General features: G+C 41.6%; 1 protein-coding gene across 1 annotated transcript in view; it reads left to right on the forward strand.

Moving 5' to 3' along the window:
* The window catches only part of LOC126161833 (circadian clock-controlled protein daywake-like), a 43,413-nt gene that overhangs the window by 10,590 nt on the left and 6,465 nt on the right, over positions 1-26,358 (forward strand). The window contains exons 2-4 of the mRNA XM_049917939.1: positions 10,402-10,494; positions 18,939-19,074; positions 21,913-22,046. Coding sequence (XP_049773896.1) covers positions 10,402-10,494; positions 18,939-19,074; positions 21,913-22,046 — 363 coding nt within the window. The remainder of the gene's footprint in view (positions 1-10,401; positions 10,495-18,938; positions 19,075-21,912; positions 22,047-26,358) is intronic.

Below are 26,358 nucleotides of genomic sequence, written 5' to 3' on the forward strand. Positions count from 1 at the left end.
ACAAATAAGTAAGAAAATCGAGCTAGCCGTTTTGAAGTAACTTACAGCGTCGTGTGCTTAAGGGAACTAGGGGTGTTCAAAAAGTCTCTCCGCAGTGCCGTATGATTGTTAGCCGCGCGTGCCGTATGATTGTTCGCCTGCCTGGGTTCCTTCCCTTCAAGTGGAGTCTCCCAACACTGTTTTATCTCAGTCAGCGTCAGTAGTATCGTTGGTGTGTGTTGTTACGTGTTGACGTGAACGTTTGAGTTTAGTTCCTTTGTTTCGTTTTTGTCGGTGTTAAAATGCTAACCATTGAAGAACGTGTGTTCAAAGCTGGAGGTAAATACACAGTTTGAGTTTACTCAAATATTTAATTCAGTTTTCCCGGAGACAACACTCCCACATCGCGATACTGTGCGCAGTGACAGGTGCACCGAGAAGTGGTCGTCCTAGCGTTTTGTGTGAGGATAAACTACTCGATATTTCCGATAAAATGTCCATGAGTCCGAACACGTCAGTAAGAAAACTCGCCCAGGAAATCGATGTTAGTGTCGGAACGGCCCACACAGCTATAAAGAAAAAATTAGAACTATTTCCTTACAAAGTGACAGCCGTGAAAGAACTGAAAAATACTGCATTATTGAAACTTCCTGGCAGATTAAAACTATGTGCCGGACCGAGACTCGAACTCGGGACCGTTGCCTTTCGCGGGCAAGTGCTCTACCAACTGAGCTCCCCAAGCACGACTCACGCCCCGTCCTCACAGCTTTAATTCCGCCAGTACCTCGTTCCTACCTTCCAAACTTCACACAAGCTCTCCTGCATTATTGTCAGTGGTTGAAAAATTTCATTCAACAAAATGGAAGGGATATTATTAATGAAACGTTTTTCACTGATGAGGCGTGGTTTCATTTATCTGGGTTCATGAACTCGCAAAATTCTCGTATGTGGAGAACTGCAAATCCATTGTGTATTCATAAGGAACCACTTCATTCTGTGGAAACAGGAGTTTGGATTGCAGTTTCTAAACGTCGGATTCTGGGTCCCTTATTTTTCAACGGAACAATAAACGCACAACGATACTGCAATGATATTCTGTAACCATCCATAGGAGAAATTGTGTTCAGTGAAATACTGAACGGTTATTTTCAACAAGATGGTGCAACCGCGCATACAGCTCGCGTTTCAGTGTCACTGCTTGCTGATGTTTTTGGTGGTCGCATAATTTCACAGGGACTTTGGCCTCCACGATCGCCCGACCTAACACCACCTGACTTTTTACTCTGGGGTGCAGCGAAAGCAACTGTCTCTAAAAACCGCCAAAATCCATCGATGAATTGAAAACTGCAATATCCACTTTCACTGCTTCTGTTACAGAAGAAATTTACAGCTTTTGTTTGGAAACATGATTAGACGAATTGAATTGTGTATTATCTAGGATAAATTACATTACTTATGTATTTCCATAATTTTGGCTGATTAGAAGATTAAATTTTGATTATTATTACTGGGAAAGGGTTTCTGGGACATTTTTAGTAAAAAATAAATAGTTTTTTTACATTTATTTGTATTAATTTCACAATTACAAGGATTACTGAGATTCACATTCAGAACACTTTACAATACGAACTACTTCTTCTTTCTTGGTGTGTGCACGGCAGATATACTTCCTGCAAGAAATGCAAGCCTTCATGTACTTATCGTCTTTGTTTCTGGCGCATAAGTAACAGCGTCCTTTCCTTGGCAGATTATGAACAGCTGCACGTGTTACTTTCCGTCTCAGCTCCGTAACGTTGTTTCCTCTGCTCACGGCACCTTGATTTTGATTACACACATACCCAAAAGTTGATAACGCTGTAGTGTATTTTGAGTGTAGGCCTACAGCATTTTGAGCGCGTCTTTTCATGTTGAGGTCACAAAGTTCACGAGCAAGATCTTTCTTCTTTCTTCCAGAACTCTCTGTCGGGTAATTCTTTGTCCATTCCTTGCGTGTGTCTTGAAATACAACATATGAATTGTATGCTGCAATGTCAATCAAGATGAAAAACACCGCCATTGGCCATCGACGCGTTGCTCGACGGCAGCTGTACGCTCTTACACACTTATCGAATGTATCCACTCCTGACTTTGTACAATTGTAGAATAGGATGATGTGTGGCTTCTCTTCCGTCACATTCATATCATGATGTTGGGTTGACAATGCTGTAACAACCTTTCCTTTCTAAGGCACGTAACTGACTAAAGTGGCATCATCACTAAAGGCAAATCGGATTGTTCCTGGTGTAGCTTTTTTTAGAAAAACAGGATGGGGTTCGGTAGGAACAGCGCGTTTGTCAGTCACTTCGAATAGTACCAAGTGTAGTTATTTTCTCATTCAAAAGATCAGATGTGAGTGGAACGGTAGTGAACCTTCTGTCCATGGTAACATTTCTTCCAGATTTTTTCAAGTTAGACATTTCAATCAATCTTCTATTTCAGGGCCACTGTTATGGTTCTTCTCATTAGCGTGCTTTCCAGCATAGGGATCCGCAGCGAAGCAGTATTTCGTATCTGACTCGCATAACAGGTTCACCTCTATTCCATATTTTGCTAGTTTTGTTGGAATATATAGCCTGAATGGGCATCGCCCATGGAAGGTCACAAGTTCTTCATCCACTGTGATTGACTCACTAGGATTATAAAACTCAGGAAATTAACTATCGTGTTCCATATATCCCTGATAGGAGCAAACTTGTCGGTCTGTTTTCTAGCTGCTTGAGTTAGAGCATCATCAAAACGCAAGCACTCCAGTAAGAGCCTCAGTCTATGCTCCGAAAATGAATCTCGGTACATCGGAAAGTTTTTTTTACTAAATATATCACGTACACTGTCCTTGTTCTGTCGACCGAGCGAGATGGCGCAGTGGTTAGCACACTGGACTCGCATTCGGAAGGACGACGGTTCAATCCCGTCTCCGGCCATCCTGATTTAGGTTTTCCGTTATTTCCCTAAATCGCTTCAGGCAAAATGCCGGGATGGTTCCTTTGAAAGGGCACGGCCGATTTCCTTCCCCATTCTTCCCTCACCCGAGCTTGCGCTCCGTCTCTAATGGCCTCGTTGTCGACGGGACTTTAAACACTAATCTCCTCCTCCTCCTTGTTCTGTCTATGGAATCCACAGTTCAATAGAATGCTGACACAATTTCTTCCCTTTCAAATGCTTTCTATTTTTTTATGAAAATATCTTGAGATGATTTCCTAAGATTTCCAAGCTTTAGATTGGTACACATCAAAATGTTATCCAGGATGTTATCATCGACGTACATGAGAAAAGCTTTACCTGGTACATCAGGTTTTATCCCTGGCTTAGTTCCTTTCGGGGTTCTTATTACCTTAGCGACAGACCGCCTCCTTTGATTTACGTAAGGGCTTCTCTTCCATATCATACTTGGCCACCATGTCTTTTTCAAGCTGATCAATTTGTGCTTTCGGCCTGGGTCGTCTTCTTGTTGGTTGAACATCTATAAAACTATGAAAACAGAACCGAACACTAGCAAACTAAGCCCTCTACCGAGACAAACATCCTAATACACTCCAAAATATCTGCAAAAAGTAATAAAAATCAATACTTACCCTGTTTACTTTCATCCAACTCGCTGCTGTTAGACACTACTTGATCTGGAATTTCCACGACTACATCTTCAGTTTCACTGCTCGAGCTTTCAGATAGTTCACCACTAAATTCATTGTCTGAACTCTAAAGCAAATTTCTAATTTCCTCATCTGTCAATTTCATCTTCTTGTACGTTCTGTCAAATGCCACAAAGATATTACCTTCCACTCACCACACTGTTTACCGGTTGTCTGCGAGTGGTGATTGTTGACCTGTTACACCTTCAGTTATAACAATCGCTATAACTCAACAATGAGTGTAAACGAAAAGCTGTTCTTATTGTCGATTGTAGCAATTATAATTACGATAAATGTCATGTATTTATTAAATAAACTACTGAACACGTCAGTAGTTTTAGCCTGAAAACTTCGTTGGGGTCAGTTACTGACCCCCCCCCCCCCCATTGGTATGCAACTGTTAAATGGAGAGGAAACGAAAGGAATAAACTTTTTCAGGACCCACTACACGCCAAGGCCCAAGGCAATAGCACCGAAAGGTAGAGAAAGGTAGTGAAGGTCGGCAGTTAGCCATCACCTCCACCAGCTGTGATGCGGAGCAATTGGCTTGCGCTGCCGCGTGCCACGGCGGCGCGTGGCGTGGATGCAAACTGAGGCCGAGATTAGCAGACTGGCCAGTGGGCTAGAGCGCCCTTGACAGCGCCAGCGCAACGTCACAGCCGATAAACAGAGTGTGACGGCGTCTGTGGTCTTCACGTAACCCTGTACTAAGTTCACATCCTTGTACTGTTCTCCCATAACATCTGTGTATTGTTCCAGATTAAATTCGAAGTGCTTGTCTACTAAGTACGAGGGTTGGAACTTAAATAGTGTCAACTATTTATTCACAACCAATACAAAAGAGTTACATGTTTGTACCTTTTACTGACCTTCTAAGTAGTCACCAGCATTGTGTAGAACCCGTTGCCAGCAATGTGGAAGGCGTAGTATACCGTTAGCAGAGCCTCTTCTGTTGATCGTGCTGATGGAGTGGTCTAAAGTTATCGTAATTCTCGTGTACGACTATGATGGTGTTATCCTAACGCATTACGTTCCTCCACGGCAGCCCGTCAATGCACAGCATTACTGTTCGTTTTTGGAGCGTCACCTGTGACCATCTTTGCGAAAGAAGCGGCGACACCTTCTGCGCTACCCATCCATAATTTTGCACGACAATGCGCGGGCGCATACAGCGCAAACTGTGGCTTTTCTGTTCGATCGATGGGACTGGGAAGCGCTGTACCATCCACCATACTCCCCGTACTTAAGTCCTTATTACTTTGATTTGATTCCGAAGATGAAGGAACCACTTCGTGGCATTCGCTTCAGAGCTGTTCCAGAGATTCGACAGGCAGTAGACCGCTCCTACGCCGTCCACATCGCTGGAAACTGGTTCAAAAAATGGTTCAAATGGCTCTGAGCACTATAGGAGTTAACTTCTGAGGTCATCAATCCCCTAGAACATAGAACTACTTAAACCTAACTAACCTAAGGATATCACACACATCCATGCCCGAGGCAGGGTTAGAACCTGCAACCGTAGTGGTCGCGCGGTTCCAGACTGTAGCGCCTAGAATCGCTCGGTCACCTCGTCCGGCGAAACTGGTTCCACACAATGCTGGTGACTACTTTCAAGGACAGTAACAGGTGCGAACATATAACTCTTTCGTATCTGTTGTGAATAAATAGTTGCCACTATTTAAGTTCCAACCTTCGTATATTGTACCGAGGTCTTAAAACTGTTGTTGCAGTACTTTCATCAGAGTGACATAGAAGACTACTGTAGATGTTAGTAGTAGTTATAGGCAGAGAGTTTCTTGCAACTCTTAGGTGTTATAACATTACTAAGAATGCTTCATTTTGCAAACGATTCTTTTTCATTCCATTGCAACTCGACCGACTGATATATTGTATTTTGGTACATTAAACATACACATACGCGCACTTTGTTTCTGGAACAAATTAACAAAAGCGCCAACCCCACACATCTGCTCCCTGCAGCACGGTTCCGACCTTTCCTTTTGTTGTAAAGTAAATAATAGTAACCGCTCAATTGAGTACCACTCTGCCCTAACCTCAGTTCACTGGGATTTGTGTTAAAAGGACCAGGTGTACTGTGAATCTTTTCTATAACAATCCGCCCTACTTTAGCGTAGGGAATGCAGACTAAAAATATGCAAAAAATTTGCAGATTCTAAGCATTTTTGAATGAAGTACACGATGATGCAAAGTTGAAAAAGTCTGCTAGAAGTGCCAAGGGCTCCGTAGATGTAATATCTGGTTACCATATAAGATATGATGGAAAAAGACATCACTAGCAGTTTTTCATTTTCACACACTGTAGAATCAAGTAGAAGACGATACTAGTGCACTTGCTACATAAGAAGCGTAACCGTCTGGATGTTGCGAAAACAGTACTCTCAGTTACAAGACTGAAATCACCAAAAACGAATAACTGTTTCCTGATATCTACTAACTAACAAGGTGACACAGCTTGTATAGTATTTTAGAAGGAGTTGCTGCAGTTGATATAACTTGTAGGACTACAATGTAGCTGGTTAATTTAGCTCTATACAGGTTGGTCGGAAACAGTCTGAAAATCTTTATCTGGCTCCAAAGGGCCTGATCATTGGCTTTCGGGAGAAGGATGGGAGCATTTCCGAAACGGCTGGGTTTGTAAGCCTCTTCGCATTGTAGGCTGTGCTGAAAAATAATTGTTAAGTAAAAAGTTTCCATACATTGCGCCGTTTCCGGGTTGATTGGCGTTGAAGTTAGCCAATCAGGTGTGCTAATTTTAGCGGCCCTCCAGATACAATTACTATCAGTTGTTGTCACAACGTAGATGATAGCGCTAGAGACTGCTCTGACTTTGTCTCGGGTTCGATCCTTACTATCGTCCCATGTCTCTATTTGTATCGCTCTCTTCTTCAGTTTTAGGAACCCATACGAAGTACATGTTGGCAACAACATTTCTGACAGCCACCTTAAATTTGCGCGTACGAAGGCCAGATCGCATAACTTCAATGCTAATTAAATCAGACACAGCACAACATACTGAATTTTTTTGTTAATAATTATTTCTGAGTACGGACTACCCTGCAACAGCCTTACAGTGTTGGGACCCACCAGCTTTACGATTGGATTGGCTACCAGTGATAAATTTCTGAGACCCCTTTCGAACAATTCTTTTTTATACACACAGAACTGCATTAAATACCGAAAAACTTGGGGATTAGCAAAGCAATGGTGAAACGAGCTTCTGTAAAGTTTGGAAGGTAGGAGACGAGGTACTGGCAGAAGTAAAGCTGTGAGGACAGGGCGTGAGTCGTGCTTCGGTAGCTCAGTCGGTGGAGCACTTGCCCGCTAAAGGCAAGGTCCCGAGTTCGAGTCTCGGTCCGGCACATAGTTTTAATCTGCCAGGAAGTTTCAATGGTGAAACGATTGGCTGTTAATTCCGAGCATAAGAAAATATATCGGAATGTACCTGAATAGAAAAAAAAAAATATTTCGTGCCGTTTGTCTCAAAATGTGGTACGTTTTCAATGTCCGCTATATCCGGACAAAATTAGACGGTAACATACATGCAGTTGTTGGGAAAGCTCATAAAATCTCACCCCCGAATGGGACTCATGTCACGCACACAACTGAGCACAGTTCTTCAGTTCGGGATCGTTACATAACAGGTTACCAGAAAAATAATCACAGACGGCGTTTACTATTCACCATATGTCGTTTAAGGCAGAGGGAAAGAAGTCACAGAGAGAAATTCTAAAACAAAGACGCCGTACATGATAAAATGATTACTCTTGAAATTACGAGAAATTAGCTTCCGAGAGTAAGACGACGGCAACATCAAAGAAATTACAATTCATCTAGCGTCGAACAGGCAGTGATATCCCTCGCCCAACAGAAAGAATCGTGGTTCAGTGCCGTTGCCAGTAGATCGCTCGTACATTCCAGAGGGTACGCGGCTGCCTCGTCAGTTGCCGAATGAACCTTGAAGCTGGTAAACGAGTCGCCTTTCCAGAGTCACGTGGCGGCCTCGATGTCTGCAGTATACCTCTACGAGACGGAGGTCGGTATTATAGCAAGTGGAAATGCAATATGTGCCAAACCAGTTCCACAGTAGCCGTGCTTGTAGGAGTGGCCTCTGTTGCCACCAAGCAGTAACAGTTTCAAAACTTCGGACGGAGGTCTACAATTTTTCCCCACTCTGCTGTTCAGCACGTTCAAACCATACCTTATCCTTATCTGTGGCTTTGTTCTTAATGTGTTCTGAGCTTCTGTAACTGCATAGCAAGTTCTTAGCGTTTGCTTCTGAAATGGTATTGGCAATTTATGTACAAGTAAATCACGACTCAGGCTGGTTCTTCCAGTCATAACAACGTACCAGTGAGCATCTCTTTCTTATACCGTTAGTAGACTCAGCACCTATCCAGCGTACTTTGATTTTGCGGATGCCATACAATTTTTCTTTCAGGAGCATCTACTGAGTGGAGAAGAATAACATACTCGTATTCTAGCAACAATACCGAACGAAGTGGTGCATTTATTTCCACACGGAACTCGCATTCAGGAGAACGATTGTTCAAATCCGCGTCCGACCCCCTCCCCCCCCCCCCCCCCCTGTTATAGGTTTCCCGTGATTTTCCTAAACCGCACGAGGCAGGTTCCGAGACGGGTCTTTACAAAGGGCAGGGTCGATTTCCTCCCCCTTTGTAAAAACCAGAGCTTGCGCTCTCTCTCTGACGACCACGTTGTTGACGGGACGTTAAACCCTTACTTCCTTCTTTTTCTCCTAGGAATTCTTACATGCCAATCAAATTTTGTTCATATGATGCCCCTATGTGTACTTGTCCGTTGCTGTCAATACGTTACAAGATAAGTATTGCAATCTTTCGCATCACTGTGAGTTGTAGCCCTTTCGGTCATGGCGTCCTCATATAAGGACATACTGAATAAATGTTTAGTATGTTAAAAGTCGTTAAATTTTACCATTTGTGATTGTTGTTCCCATATTGCCACAAGCGGAGAGTTTATCTGAGGACGGTGTAGACATCTTCTGTCAATCTTTGATACCATAGAACAAAACTGAATGTAGACTGTCGCATGGGCGCTTCCCAGTAATCTTTGTACCTTCCATCAGCCGGTTAATATTTTCTGAGTTTAGGGAAAAAAATTATTTGTGGGTAGAAAGGTGCATTCTTGAAGGTGAAAACTAAAGCTGTCTTTCAGAACGAAAGGTAAGTGACATATTTACAACTTTATACATATTTACAAATGAGGACATTATGAATGAAAGATTTTAATAGCATAGAAATTTAGGACATTATTTCGCTGTCTTTTTAGTCATCTTACGGTGATTTCACAATGCCCCGAGTCTGAGATAGACGAAGGCCGCTTGCACAAGAAGATGTTAGAGAGCTCCTTAATTCATCTGAAATGGACAATGTGTCCGATGATCCTGGCAATACTTTTCAACAAGAGGACAATGATGAAAGTAATGTTAGACTTTTATACCATACTATATACTGTAAGCTGAGCAGCCTAGACGCAAAGCCCGCTAACTGCATGTTGAGTACCTCTGAGATGATCACGTAACACTCTTCCCATCAAACGACAATGCATTGGCAGCGAGAATGTTATTGTTGCATACGAATTTGTTACAGCACAGTCAACCTAAAGCTGAATAAGAGAAATACCCATTCTAATCGTAACAGCCTGAAAGGTAGCTTTGAATGTCCGGTTTGGTAAGTCTGATGCTTTGCGTCCGGACCTGGCATGGCGACAGCCTATTTGGCATTTAGCGGGCTGTGCACCCGAAGGCAACATGCAGTTAGTTGCTTTTGAAACCGAACCGATTTTCGACAGCCATGTTTGTTCATGCAATTGATATTGCATGTGTAAATGCACGCCCTGATTACAAGAAAAACGCATCTGATGTAGGTGTTCCTAAAAATAAGACGCTTGATTTGCTTCACTTTAGGGCAAATATGGTCAAAGTACTGACAAAAATAGATAAGCCAGCGGCCAGGAAAAGTGGGTGTCTATCTAGTGAGAGTCCATGCGCTTCAGAACGGCTCAATGTGGAAGTTCGTCCTGAAGCTGATGTTCGCTTGGACAACGTTGAACATCTTCCAGTGGTCAGGGACAAAAAATCGTTTGACAGGTGCAAGAAACCGGGTTGCAAAGGCAATACCAAATTTTATTGTGTAATATGTAACATTCACTTACGTCTGGATAGAAAAAAATTTTTCTTTGATTATCATTCTTCACAAACCATAGTTTATGTATATAATCATTGAGTAAGTTTGGTGTAATTTATGTATTTTGATGAAATAAAAATCAAATAAAATACTTTGAGTTTTCGACTTATGCTGCACCCACATGAACACAATGTCCTCCTTTGGGGACGCGTTGTATCCCCCCTTGGGAGGCTCCCTGGAATATTTTATACATCTGAAAAATCATAATTTAATTCGAAGGACTGGATGGCAAAGTAATGATTTTCTTTTCATCTGAATGCGCTTCGCTTCAGGCCCAAATTACCAACTTCCCGCTCACCCACAGCAACGACAGAGTTCTGATTCCCGTAGTATTTCAGATGTTGTTTTTGCATGCGCATTGAAATTTTTTCATCAAACAGCCATTGTGCCCATATAATTGTAGAGTTCAGTTGTTAGTTATTAAGGTAATTCCATCGTATGTATTTCTTTTTGTAACGCGTGCCATTTCTACCAGAATAAACGATAACATTTTTTTTTTCCTATTCCAGCGAGCTACATCAAGCCTTGCAAAATAAACGATCCTGGCCTGAATGAATGTTCACTGAAGAATGGTCGAGAGGCGATACCATCCATCCTAAAAGGTGAGACACTTCATCCACAATATTTATAACATTTTTTGCGCCATTACTGACATACACTGACGAGCCACAACATTATGACCACTCCCCCTTGCTGTCAACGCGAGCACTTGAAATGGCAAGAAGATAACACAAACGGAGCTGAGACGAAAGGGGAATCATTCGAGCGAAGGATGGGCTGGAGAAGATGACTAGGCGTTCGCCGTCGACTTCTCATCACAGAACAAGCTTATCCGCTCTTTAATGCCAGATAGGTGGCTTTCTGTGGCAGATCTGACGACTGAGTGCAGCGCAGGCGCAGACACAGGTGTTTCAGACCACACCGCTCAGTGCACACTGTTCAACATAGGGCTTAGCAGCAGACGAGCCCGACTTGTTCCCATGCTGATCCAACATTTATCTAGTTCACACAGTCTATTCAGTAACAGAGTAACATACAAAGGTCAATACAGTATTTCAGGCTAACTCATGACGAATAACGTGCATCTCCACACACGCAAACTATGTTTACTGAGATGAATAAGTTCCAAATTCCTACCAGTTTAACAGAAGCACAACAGCGGCTGTTAGGCGCTCATTTATTGCCCCAACCAAGGACACCGACAAAAGACCACCTAGCTCTGCTCTGTTCTCTACCTCCTCAACTTGGTCTTGTGATCACTACTCGAGTCATGTTAGCTCTTAACTTCTATACCACCATTCCAAATTATTTACAATTTTTGAACATACTTTATACTAACCAAATAAGATATGTTTTTACATTACATTTGCATCCCAGTATGAGACAGATTAATTTTCTATATAGCTGAAATTATGTCTTTTGGAAAAGTATTTTACACTTTGAATCGGAACTGTTGGAACCTAGTGAAGTTCACAATTTACAAGCCCTGCGTTACTGCTTGACTCAAATGACACACTCACAACAGTACTAGAATTTCATACTAATACCTAAATAAAGAACAATAATACAAATTATTTACGCAGAAGACAGTGGTTGTGCTACTGTGGCGGACTTTCTGTTTTGCCCACAATCATTGTAATGCAATATTTGTGTTTATAAATTCCTCTTTTGGTGTAGCAATGTGTCATGTAGGCTCTTTCTGGAGATGTCCTCTTTCTCCTTACATGGAATGGCATTTGATTCTGACTCATTGTCGTCATGAATATTTCTTATACATAAAAAAGTTATATAAACTGCGACAACATTCTAAATTCTTTGTAATGCATCGGTAGTAATGAATTAATTGGGATCGTTATTCTGTTGCTATTTCTTGTGTTCTATTTCTGAATATATAATTCAGAGTTGCATACACTCAGAACCTCGCCATGTGAGCATGCTGCAAGCTAGCTTTCGCCAATGCGGTTTATTTAACGACGCGGAATTTTCCGGAAACGGCCACACAGCCATTCGTGGGTCGGCTGTCCCATCCTGTTTTCCGGCATACACCTCGCTCACTTTGCACTGCGGCCTCACTCGTCAGCTACATGTTGCTCATCCCAGCCTTTGCTTTCTTGCTTTCGGCCTTTGTCCCGCTTTTTAACGCGGGATCGGCCGTGTTATTACGGATTTGGCAGTGTTAGTTGCTGAGGGTGGCCGGATGCCTTTCCTGCTGCCACCCCAAACACCCCGGGATATAAGTAGTGTACCTCAGCTGTCTGTGTCTAGTGTAAGCCATGAAATAGTGCGAACGTGTTCAAATGTCTGTGAGTCGCGTAACTGAAGCGGAACGTAAGGACCAGCCCCGTTTTCACCCAACGGGATGTGGAAAACCACCAAAAAACCCCATCCAGGGTGGCTGGAATACCGGGCTTCGGCGTTAAACCGCCAGGCCGATTCGATTCGGGGCCTATCCGAGTCCAGGAAGCAGCGCATTAGCGCTCTCAGCTACCCTGGCGGGTACAGCGCAGCCCTGATCAATTTATACGCATAAAACCCATGGCTTGTAGCGTTATAAGCTTCACGACCACCGACACTTAATTTATGGGAGTTAGGTGACCTGTGCTCTGCTTAGAAGAATGTGGGGAATTAACTGACAATAGCGAGTTTAGAGTACTGGGCCATGCCATTGCACAATTAAAATAATACCTGTGTAGGAACTTACAGAGCCCAAAAATCAAGTCACTAAACGTACTACACGGTCATGTGCCTGCCCACTCGCATTTGTACCAAAGGCATCGCTATTCTGGTCTCATCAGGAAGTAATCAGCAGTAGCGGGTTTATGTCGCAAGAACAGAAGTTCGACTGTATCCTAGACGTGTTCCTTTTGGCTCAGATCAGACGAGTTTTGTGGCCAAGACATCAGCGTTAGTTTATGACCGTGCTTCCCAAATCACTATAGCACAATTCTGAAGTTGTGGTACGGACCTTCAAAAACCTACCAGACTTGGCGAATCCATGTCACCCAGCGTTGCTGCTGTGTCGTGTTCCGAAGTTGGACCAATGTCCAGCCCAGCAAGTGATCATAATGATTTCGTTCATCAGTGTAATTAACTCAAAATCAAGTATTTTTTTCCAGAGTATAAATATAGGATTCCCACACACCCACCCCTATCAAGACAAATGAGGTAGTTTTCTAGTTAAGAGGTTACAACCCGCAGAGTAACACCCGGCACCTGTAAGAAAGCGGTTTATCTTTTCGACAACTGTAACGCCATTTTAAGACATGCAGCGTAGGAGGAGAGTTGCGTGAAAGCACAGCACGCACGAAGTCATAGTATTTGTCTCGGCAGTACACAGGAAGTCGTGCGCGTATTTACGTGTGATGGCAGGCCCACTCAACCGCAGTACTGGGCTCCAGGGCCAGTATTGGTGGACGGGCTGTTGAAAAATGTTCATTTTATCTGCTTGCAGTTTGTCGTAAAGACAAGGAGGAAACAATTCTCGTTTTTTTTTTTATTTCAATGAATCACATAACGCTTTCTAGTGGAAACGCACTTTATCTAGCTAGTCCTGTGGTCAATATGGTAATAAATTGGTTTCCAGGAGGAACGCAGTACCTACACGAAGAAGGAAAAAAAGGAGTGAAACAGTTTCTTTGCCACAGAATAGCAGCCATGTTAGGAGAGAATTGCTTATCAGTTTTTTAATATTTAGTCCTGTTTTTCACCGACACAGCTCACAGGCGGTGAACTGTTCTGTTGCATATTATCTCTTGAAATGCGTTTATGAACGAAGTGGTTAACTCATCTACACACGGTGTTACTATCCATTCAGGGGCACTGTCATGCTTTAATACAGACTCTTTCTCAGTTATTGTAATGTTTAGACAATATTGAAAATGTTAACTTACACCTTATTCGTCGCATTGCACGAAGGCAAAATTTTAGTTAAAAATTAAATTTTCTGGTAAAAGCTAAATGAGAAGGAATTCGTTAGAGTAATCAATTGTTGCATGTTGTATAACTTGAACCTATTTGAAGAGTGCTAGTGTCAAACGTTCTAACTGCCAAATTTCACTTTTGTCGGGAGAATAAAAAATATACATCTTTTTGTACATAACTTACTTGTATCTAGAAAATGGAGAAAGTGTTCTGATACTACAGAAATATGTTGCTCACCTTGCAAGTTATCTAAATAAAAATAATACAATTGTTGATATTCATTAAAGGAAATAGCATGATTGTTCACATTCATTAAACTTTTTACCTGTTGACACTGTAAGCTATCTGTAGACTTACATAAATATTCAACATAGGAACTCGTAAACTTCGAACATAGGAATTGGACTGCCAGAATATCTTCCAAAATATGACTGCGAAAAAGTAACTTGAAAGTGCCTATGTAGTTCACTGTCTGTTTAAGGATTCGTAATGGCTAGAACGCTGTCTGAATACAATACCGCGAATCTTTAAAATTTTAAACTGATAAACTGGCCCTGGAAAAACTCAGTTTTTCCTATTTTATTATTTAATTTTGGCTTACATGTTACACAATGGAAACACCATGACAATGCTATTGTCTTGAAAGCGCGTCGCATTTGCTAACTACAACTAAAGTTGTAAAAAAAAGGAAATGGGATAGCATACTCAGTTCATAACAGATCTGGATGAGTAAAGATGATAACTCATATTTTAGCATGGACTTTGGATGCGGACAATAACTTGGGATAAATTAGAACATCAAATGTAATCAGTTACCTGATTAGAAAAGTTCTATATTGAAAAATTATTTCCTTCTTTGCTTCACAAACATTAATACACAACAAATATTACACTTCTTGAGTGGACAAACGTAGGTAGTCTTTAACATGAAATGAGATATTTTCGAAAATTCAACTCGTAAAAATGGCTTAAATGTTCAACAGATATTACTACCTCCAAATTCAAATTGAATGTTATGCATGGCAGTTTATCTTTCCCCCTATTCGAATCTCTGGATATCAGAGCCAAGAATTCGTAACTACAAGCTGCCGCAATAAAGTGCAAAATCTGAAGTCAATCACCTTAAATTAAATTCCTTCTGTTACTCATCAAAATAATCATAATAAAATATTCCTCTCAGAATGCTTCAATCTCTTTCCTCATCTCAAATTATTAAGCAGTAAATAAAAATGTTCCACTTCCTCATAACATAACTCCAACCGTGCCGTATTTCTATTCATGACACACACCATTGCCGACTCCTGTGTCCTCATTTCACGATTAACAGTGCGCATCGTCTCCCGCGCATCTTACAAACAAGAAATGGTCGAAGCAAGCTTCCAGGCGACACAGCACCTCTGATGACACTGCGCGCTTACAATTTCTAACAGTACAAAAGCTCTTACGCGTTCATTACATCCAAGTACTAGAGAAATGTTCATGAAATTATTTACAACCCTGTCAACCTCATCACTGCAAAAAATGAGACAAATTACACAATTAATAATCTATTAAGATGGTTATGTTTATCATATAGCGGAACTGAATGGTTATAAGTTGAAAAAGCGCTTGGTGAAAAACTGTTTATTAAATGTTTAACATTTCCAGTATTCATCTAATAACGGAATAATTATAGTATTTCAGCTTCGATATTTTGTGCAAACTGTTACTTATTGACAATCTAACTCAAGAAAATAAGCTGAAAAAGGATAACATACGCGACAAAATATTTTCTGAGGAAGCTGCTGCTACTGCACAACTTTTACATGGCTTCACTTTGAATATATTTAATAAAACACCCAAAAACAGTTTTTTTCTTCTCTGTGCACTGTACTACTCCAGCACGAATCTAAGTGGAAATAAGTAAAAAACAACAGCTAACGAGTCTCCGTTTTGGCGGATGGAATCTTATGTAGTTACAGAAATAAACTAACATCAAGTGTGAGTGCGTGGATTATTTCAAGCATAACTGCGTATTTAGTTTACAACAGTGAGGGACGAATACACTGATTTCATTTTCTATGTACGTCGAAATACTAAAACATGAAGTGTTACGAAATTATAATTTGTCAGACGTAGTACCTACACAGCTCAGTTGTTGTCCTTCTCTTTTATTGGTCGGATTTGGAAGTTGAAGCTGCAGATTTTACTACACATTTATGTTTTCATTGGAACCTGCTGACTTCTCATGAACTAAATACTAATTTCAGGAATTTCTAGAACTTTTTTGATATAAAATGTGACACGTTCCTACCATGGAAATACAATAATGGGAGCTGTCTTGTCGACACAAACCTGAAGCCGACGTCTGCCAGGTCAGTTGCCCCACATATTAGTTTCTGGCGGATCAAAAATGCCAGCTTCCGTCATTTACGGGTGTACTACTCATTTTGATTTTTGTCTAAATTGTAAAGAAATTGCATTTAATTCGCATGTGGACTCGTTAAAACGATATTTTCTTTTATTTACAGTGAAAACGACGTTTTCTTTTGCATACATAAATTTTGCTTGCGTTGTTTATTTTATTGGTTTTATTTATGTCATTTGGCGTCATTTATCCTATTATTTCAAGCCGAGAAGCTCTTTTGGTAAGGGTATGAGAAGGAAAGATTGGCAACCGACCAAACATAGCAAAGTATGATCTTTTTTTTTTCGGGAAGAGTGCATAGATCGAATATCAGTTTCCTCAGAACAAACTAAGAAAAAAGCTGTATTACGATGGCAGCTTTTCACATCACAAACAACGAGACGGAATGCGTCGTATTATTGGTTCAAATATTTATTTAATATTAGAAAAACGTCTGAAAATACCTTCCTGACACTGTGTTATTCACGAAAACACTGTAACATTTTCCATTTAAAACAGCTCCTGCGTGCACTCGACAGAAGCTATAAGAAGAATAAATCGTAAACAATAATCTGCCAATGTTCTGGGGCATCAAACATGACGGCGCGGCTTCAAAACAATTTGAAGCCTAAGTCTGTTGCGCAATCTCCCCGTATTATATGTACCTCTACGCTTATTACATTACAACATTAAACATCTCCGTGCGAACGTATTTTATTCTTCATAGTCAGATTCATTACGAAACGTGCAATTTCACGGTACGAGAACACCAGCATCTCTGATACCACCAACATGTAAAATGCCCTTAACATCGAAACAATTCCTATAAGTAGGCAACGCTGAATTTTCTGGACATTCTCATTTGTAGGTATGCTAAAGTTATATTTAATTCTCTGATGAACTGATTCGCTATTTGTGCTGCATATCATAACTAACAGAATATACCGATTTTCTTAATTATCCTGTATAATCCTTCCAGATCTTCGAGACTTTTTCGTCTGTGATTTTTGGTTCAAAATGCACATATTACTTGTCGTAGATCCACTTCAGGTACACGCATTTAGTCCATCGTTTCTTCCTATAACTATTTTCAGTACGTGAACCATTATTCTTGACGAAGGCTCTCATAGCTTGCAGTCACGAATGCTGTCATACATGGGAATTACACACATGTCAGCAGATCCCACGTTTGAGAAATGAGTTTGATATTCCAACAATTCATGCTTCAGATTTCGTTGCTGAAGAACCTTTGTGTGCCGGTATATTCCATTAACGAATTTATGGATACGAGGCCTCAGGGCTTCTTCTCAAGTACCCTTTTCTTCCGTTGCTCACAAAGACTTGCTTTGTACAGAGAGCTAGTCTCCGTATTCTCCAGTTGTTTGTGTAGCCTTCACAAGGAAATCAATAACAGGAATTTGTTATGCATAAAAAATGAGCACACAATTCTGTCAGAAAAAAAGGAATTCGTGCAGGGTTACTGGCTTCTTCCGACTACTTAGACTGCAGTTTCATTTATGTCTAGAAGTGGTGGATGTATCACTCACCCCATAGCAATATTATACAAAATATTTTAATTTGTTTTAATAAGATCTGAACACGAGGAGACATTGATTTCAGCAATCTCTTTTTCCTGCATTAAACTACATGACAGCCACCTTGTAGACAGTTTTCTTTTAATTTACTGGAAAACACGATACATTCTGTTTACTGATAAGCCAATCGCACTATGTGCAAATAGAATACTCCAGCAGTACATACCCCAACACCACACTCTACACTTCCTCGTTGTTTTCCATCTGTGGTTGCTGTTTCGGGAAGTCGTTCACCTGGACCAATTCCGACAGAGGTGCGATAACGTGCCAATATTGCCAGCCATCGATGTTTTGTAAACATTCGAATACTTTCAATGAAATTCGGTTGCCACAATCGTCAAGAACGAAAGTTTGGAGACTACGCACTTCACAGTTTATCCATTTGAGAACATACGGAACATGGCTAACTCAGAAAAACGCGCAGTCAGCGGTATTACCCAAATCACGTTGAAATACGACTGACGTTACTGCGTAAAATGCACCAACATAAAAACAAAGTTCCGCAGTAAGCTGCTCAGCGCCGTACTAACAAAAGATTATCTTTTCACCGTTCGTATACGAGGGCGTGTTGCAAAGGCATGCCTTGAAACGAGTACCATGGCGAATTGTAACGTCTTGATGGAATCGAGTTTCGAATTCGAAGATTCTGTCCACACACGGATAACCCTCTTCTTCGGCATGACAATGCCAGACCATACACGAGCGCTGCGACCTCTTCAGTAATCGAGCACCTTGGGTTCACTGTCATCGATCATTCTCCCGACTTTGCACCATCTGGTTTTCATCTGTTTCCAAAAGCCAAAGAACACGTTAGAGGATTTCAATTTGAAAATGATGAAGCGGTGCAAACAGAGGTGCGGCTGTGGCCTCGTCAACAAACATTCTACTGCGACGGTATAAATAAAGTGGTCTCCCGTTAGGAGAAATGTGTTCGTCGCCAGGGTGACTATGTTGAGGAATATATATATAGATGTCAATAATAAAAGTGTAGAATGTCAATAACGTTTCTTTTATTCAAAAAGGTTTAAGAGTTTCCATTCAAAAGAATTCGGAAGCATTACTTTTCAACTCGCCCTCGTAAAACGTGTGTGTACGAAGGCATGTTGGTTGTAACTGAAGCCCGTTCCCGCTCGCGCTGTTGCAGGAGACCCCAAGTACCGGGTGCCCAGCATGGAGCCGCTGGTGATCAGCGAGGTGAGCGTGGCGGACCGCGGCCTCAACATCACGCTGCGCAACGTGCGCCTGCACGGCATCGCCGACATCGAGTTCCGCTCCTCTGTGTAAGTGCGCCCTGGTCTGGACTCCCAGAGGGCAGCGCGTTACGCCTCAAATATCAGACTTAGTTAACGTAGAGTACCGAACCAGTGGTCATGAGGCCCCCAGGATCAGCGACTACGGGCGTCAGTAGGAATGTGAAGGAACATTGGGATATATTTCTTAGTTAATGCAACGATTTGGATAACCTGAGTAATAAATATCCATCTCTGGGACTAAAATTTTTGGACCATAAATAGACGAAGTACGAGGATATTGTACAGATAGGTATGTACCCAGCAAAGTTGTGAGGAATAGGAAGGACTTGCTGTGTTTGAACAACTATGTTAGAAATTTGCTCTGAAAACAAAGCGAGTTTATTTACAAACGCAGCAAAAGCTTCTTAGACAAACAAACAATGAACGATGTATAATTAACGTAAGGTGAACTATGCGTAAAGCGTTTAAGGGGGTCGACAAGATAAAGCTCGATCTTAGAACCGATATCATGATTGTTTTTGAAGTGTGGCATTTGTTAAGTACCTACAGTTGCTAGTGCGTCTCCATGGGTGAGAGGTCAGCACCATTGACTGCCATATGGAGGATCCGTGTTCGATTCTCTGTATTGCCAAGGATACTTCCTTGGCTGGAGGCCTGGAAAAGTGAGCACTCAGCCTTGTGAGACCACGTGCGAAGCTATTGGTCCGAGTAGTAGCGGCTCCAGGGCAAGAAAACTGACAACGGCCGGGAGAGAGGCGTGCAGACCTCACGCCCTCCATACTGAAAGCAATGACGTCATTGGCAGAGGACGAAACGGCGGTCAGCTGAATTGCAAACGAGGAACTGTGAAGGGATGAATACAAGGTGACGTCAACAACAGGAGAAAATAGTTCATTGGGAGTAGGATTCGTTTGGACCGGGAGAGTAGTATAGAGAGAGAGTCTATTTTGCGTGCCGTTAGTTCCATTCAGTGGCAGAACCTGCCTATGACTCTGCAGACCCGCAGGGATATCTTGACTGTACCGTTGTGAGCCGCGGTGTGGTTGAGAAACCTCCTGTTAGACGTCGACATTCGCCACAGACTAGCTCCGTTGGGACACCTGCAGGCCTTCTTTGCACTGCACAATCGCAAGTTCACAGTTGGGAGAGCATCAATCCACGAATCAATCGTGAAGTGGAATGTAACTGCCTTCAAGGGACGGTTTAGACACTCCACAACACCGTTTGCATGCTGTCATGTGTATCCCGTACAGTCGAGCGTTTGCGCGAATTATTCTATCTCCGTTTAAAGGACCTGATCATATATCACTCTCTGAAATGTCAAAACTTCCGAGCGAACTATGCAAGTTGTGCATTGCGTTAAACACATGTGGAGCAGCAATCTCGCTTAGTATGCTAGCGATCTCTACCGGCTTGCTCAAGTACGCCTCTTGAGTTAACGAAAGCAGGATGCGATGCAGCTCCGCAAGCATATGCACCGTCGAAGTGTGACAGTACGTCTGGTCCACCGAGCGAGGTGGCGCAGTGGTAGCACACTGGACTCGCATTCGGGAGGACGACGGTTCAATCCCACGTCCGGCCATCCTGATTTAGGTTTTCCGTGATTTCCCTAAATCCCTCCAGGCAAATGCTGGGATGGTTCCTTTGAAAGGGCACGGCCGACTTCCTTCCCCATCCTTCCCTAATCCGATGAGACCGATGACCTCGCTGTTTGGTCTCTTCCCCCAAACAACCCAACCCAGTACGTCTGGTCCAGCCGAAGTGTGGAGGTCTCGCAGGTACAGTGACGACCTACTATTTCCTCCTGTGCAACGATCGTCCTAACCATGAAGTCTTCCAGTAACATATTTTCCGGACGTAGGTGGGTTTGGATAACATGGCTAACCTCACTGCCGGCGCGGCTATCGAGTAGTCCAAGCACATGTGCGCATTTGGCGTCTGCGTTATCCCGGTGGTGACAAAATTGCTTTCGGTGTGGTTCGCCCACACCACAGTGACGGACAATCCTCCCAGATGGCATATTTTGATGCCATGAGGTTCACTTGCGTTGCTGAGGCATTTCGAGAACGTGACAGGGGTTAATATTACTCGTCCTACTTGAGAGCAAGATGACGCTCGACACCTAGGTGGCGAAAGTTGACAGAAAAAAAATTACCAAATTTTTATATGACGATCAGTTTGGCTGTAGCAAAGGGGAGAATGTGTCGACCTGGGAAAAGCATTCGGCAACGTAAAACGTTTGAAATCTGAGATAAATTAGGGTAAGCTACAAGGGAAGACGAAAAATGTACAATGTGTACATAAACCAAGAGAGAACAACAAGACTGGAAGACAAGAACGAAGTTCTTGGATTAAATTGGGTGTACGACAGGGATGTAGACTTCTACAGATGCGGTGGTCTTCACAAAATAATTAGAGTAATGTACTTTATGTCTAGGAAATATTATAAAATGTTAAATAGTTTCTACCTATAACAAAATTCAGATTGTTATCCCACTACACTGTTGTTTCATCTGGGACTAACATGGCTAACGTTTTTAAGGACTTCTATACAATAGGAGTCAATAAGTTTTTTCATGTATTCTCAGCTCTGCCTCCCTACTGATTCACTATGAAATATTAGGGCAAAATAACTGTAAGCCGTTTATTTATTACAAAGTATACCAATAGTTAAATTTCCTGTGTAAGCAGATGCAGCTTTGCAGAAATTCATGGAGAGCAGAGAGCGTCAGAACTGAAGTTTAAGAACTTGTACTTTCCCGCGAGTGATCTTATTCAATGCCATTAACGCAATATAATTCTTTTATATCTCCACTGATTCAGTTTAACATGCATGGCAGTATAGGAATGTAACCTTTGTCGTAGATTTGACCCAAAAGGCAAGAAGTTCGAGTGGGGCTTCTTCCTGCCGCGGCTGCAAGTCCTAGCCGACTACCAGGTGGACGGCAAGATTCTCGTGCTGCCACTGAAAGGCAGTGGCCCCGCCAACATTACTCTCCGTAAGTAATTTGCGACTTTGAACCACGTCGCGTATTTCAGTGAAACTCGTAATTACTGTTTCTGAAATTTACTTATGCTCTCTGCTGGCTTGTTAACTAAAATCCTTGATTAATAATAGCATATTATTTTGAATCTTATCACATTTACATTGGTAATTTCAATAATTATATATTTTTAATGTATTCTATGAAATCTACCAACTAATTTACACGAAGTTCATTTAGACATGACTCAGTTACGTTTCTGAATGTTAACACACATTACACTCCAAGGCAATCCCCTTTCGTAGATATCAATAAGAAATCGCTTGGTCCCTCTAAAGAGGACACAAGTTTCATCGACGACGAATTTTGTACCTGGACAAGAAAGGGATGATTATAATCCACATTTATCCTCCATACAAAAATAAGTCTTACAGAAAAGACATCGAGGTGAAATATTGATAGTCTGGTCTATAGCTGGAGAACAATCATGAAATTAGTTCCTTTTTTCTAGCGGGACAACAATTTGATATGTGACTATGTATGACAGAAAAATATAACCAAAAATCTTACAGCGACGTTGAATATTCCTTATGATACTGTTTCTGTTGTCATGAACGATAATTAACTGCACAAAGAACTTCAGTAACAGATGACTTTCAAAAATCTTTACAATGATTTGTTCATGTCAAAAGATCAAAATGTAGAGTTTCCATCAACACATTAAGATGATGATAAAACCAGCCAACAAAACTTTACTTTCTTTCTGTAACTGGCATAAAAACAGATAATCTTTATGTTTTCGGATGTTCTGATGACGTAAACGTCAATGCAAATGTAAGATTAGTTCTCGTTTTGAAGTTATGATAACTATAGGTTTAAGTTTATACATGTATAGACCTTGGTGTTGTCTCTCAGAAGAGGGGCACTGAAGACTTAACCGCTTTGCCTGGCGTTTGTAGTTTTCTGCTGGTGATCCCCTGATTAGTGTCTACCAGTAATTGACTAACACTGAGACACTCCATTCCCCTGGTGTCTCATTTCCTCCTCCGAAATTTGCTGGTGGAAGCGTTCTCCGTGCTCGTTTAAACAGCACCACAGTTGTCAGGAAAAAAGTCCAAGTGGGAATCTAGGAATTGTAACTTTAAGAACATGTTGCAACCCCAGTCTACTGTAGCAGTGCAGAAGATTTGCCACAATATCCTTACAGTTTTCTGCTCTCTTATTTCCTAGAGAGTTTGTTGGCACTTGAACAACGGCATTCTGAGTTAACTTTTCATCACCTGACAGGGGCTGTTGAAATGATGATCTCTGTACAGTCTGCATATGTTCGGTTCGTCGAATATCCCCTCTTTTATTTTCGCCTCACTAAGGAGTGGAAATTGGTCGTTCAAATAGAGAAATGCATCCCCAGTTTTGTCCGTGGCCTTAACGAAGTTTTTCGTTAGGCCGAATTTTCTATGAAGAGCATGGACAATTACGAGTTTTTTTATTCGACAAGATCAGTGGTTCGAATGGTTGACGGTTAGGTCAATCTCTCTTTTTTTATTTTTATAATGAAGAGCTTTGACACAGCTATCCCAGAGGCCCAGGAAGCAACACAATTTGGTAGCCGTGTTGTAGCCCAAGTAATACGCCTGTAGCTTTCAGATCCCTGGAAATTTTCCATTTACGCTTTTCATAGTTCAATCGCAATAACAACTGCCTCATATTATCATATGTTTTTTTCATGGGAGGTGCATACCTAGTCGGAATCGATGTTGAAGTGATGCCACTGTGCAGGAGAGCGCACTTGAGACTTCCTTTGGAGGAGTCGATGTCCTTGACAGCCATTAATCGCTGCTCATCTCCACAAAATACCAAGTTCTTTTCGCTTTATAAAGGTGGATGGAATGCCATACGGCGATTACAGTTCCACTGTTATAGTCTCGACGCCAGCAGTAGAGCTTTACCCTTAGGCAATTCCATATCTCTCACTAGGTCATTAAGTTCAAAGTGTGTTATTTTGTGAATCTCTGTATACTCATTATTATCAGGAAATTTCGAAGAATTCGGCTTTCAAGGTGATGGTGCAGCACTAGTTTCACTACCTCCCTTGTCACTGTCGCTGTCAACTGAGACAGGAACAGGCAGTCCGTCTTCGTGGAGGACTGGTCACGTGGCCGACGACATATTAGGATACGCCAAGGAAGACTTTTTTCTTATTGGAAATGCCATGTGTTAATGGAATTGTCATACAAAATAACAATCACTCACATGCTCTGATGGTTCTCGACGGATCACGGGTATAGAAGGCCTGTGGAAGATCTTTTACGATTCATTTACGAAGAAGACTCGAAGCACAAGATATGCAGCACACATGAGGAGCCCACGGTTGGTACTGGTCCCTGATGACACAACCAAAGCACAGTCTGTACTCCTTCCTAATATATGACGTTACGACCTCCTTTACGATTTCAGTGTAGCCTGTCCTCGAATGTAGCAAAGCACATTGAATCACAGTAATTACAATGACCCCACGCACTAGCTACACTTCAGTAACACACTCTTCCGACAAAGGAACGGAACACAGATTGTAACAGATAGAAACTACGCTGAAATGAAACATGCTCAGCTCCTCGCTTCCTTTTCTCCTTCGCCGTGTTGCTTCGAGCACGGGCGACAAACTTCATCACTCTTCCTACCATGAACGGGATTTCGAAGCCTATATGGGAAGGGATTGACAATGAATGCTAAGAAAGTGTAATTACATGCACCCCCTTTAACGTGGAAAGAGATCTAATTCGCGTATTTAATTGTCGTTTTCGTTACAAAATGGTTCAAATGGCTCTGAGCACTATGGGACTTAACATCTATGGTCATCAGTCCCCTAGAACCTAGAACTACTTAAACCTAACTAACCTAAGGACAGCACACATCACCCAGTCATCACGAGGCAGAGAAAATCCCTGACCCCGCCGGGAATCGAACCCGGGAACCCGGGCGTGGGAAGCGAGAACGCTACCGCACGACCACGAGATGCGGACTTCGTTATCACTGTGGCCGACACAGTTAACAAACATTTATTTCATCCCAATTACTTTTTCAGTGTTGCCTAGTGTAACTAGAGGAGAATTTCTGCAGTGAAAAATATCATTCAAAAATCAACAATGACAAAGAGTAACTTAATTGTTTTCGAGAAGAAATGAACACTGTAAATGAAATATCTGGCTTCAGTCAATATTTTGGCACAAATTACAGAAAGTTTTAAAAGAATTTTATAAGACAAGCGGTCGAATATGACTGAGAGGACGAACAATTCACACTACGTAACACGTAATAGAAGTAACAATTACTTTTGTGCAGGCCTGTGAAAAGAAATTGAGCTACAGCATAATTCGTCGTTTTAAACATGGAGGTAGAGAACGTCGTGCTCTGTTCGAAGGGACAGCACAAGTTACTACGGAAAAGTATGTATTTTCACATGATTCTAACCTAAAAAGGAATTCAGCTAATCTCTGGTTGCTGGTTCAAGTGCCCTTTCGGCAGACATGAATCTTGAGTTGCTGTCATCTACTGTGTCTAGTAAGAAACATGGAATTGCAGTGCGTAGATGACACAAATGAATGAAGAATTGAGTTTCAAAAGATCCATGTTAGATCCACGTTACTGAAACTCGCAGTGTAACAACCATTGAAGCCAGCAACAGAGAAACATGTCATCTACTGTGTCTAGTAAGAAACATGGAATTGCAGTGCGTAGATGACACAAATGAATGAAGAATTGAGTTTCAAAAGATCCATGTTAGATCCACGTTACTGAAACTCGCAGTGTAACAACCATTGAAGCCAGCAACAGAGAAACATGTCAGAGTTTACGACGGACACGATCTACGAGCTATAAATTCAGAGATTAGTTTCAAGAGACGTCTCTACAGCTAAGCAAATTCTGCTCTATTGTGCCCTGATTGTAAAGTGGAGTAGTAGAGTTATTACTGAACCCAAAGTATGCTATGGAATGCTCTCGACGTTAACCTCTTTGGAAGGAAAACTTTTGACAGTTATCAGATTATGTTGAAAGGAAGCTTTCCAGCTCTTACACACAAATGATAGAGTGTAGAGCCTCAATTAAAAAAATATTTAAAGTATACCATTTCAAGACTAAGTAAATTACCTCTCTGGTCTAGCAGTGTATGCCTAATCCAACAAAGAAAAATTTAGATCTCTGCCATTGCACACCCATTACTCGTTGACTTTTTTTCTCATAGATAAAGAGAGAATTAAGATAACCATTGTTCTGCAAGATTAAGCCGCCATTTTGTGTATCAATGTTGAAGAGAATAAAAGGTCTT

Source organism: Schistocerca cancellata, chromosome 2 (assembly GCF_023864275.1).
Source record: "Schistocerca cancellata isolate TAMUIC-IGC-003103 chromosome 2, iqSchCanc2.1, whole genome shotgun sequence".
NCBI lineage: Eukaryota > Metazoa > Arthropoda > Insecta > Orthoptera > Acrididae > Schistocerca > Schistocerca cancellata.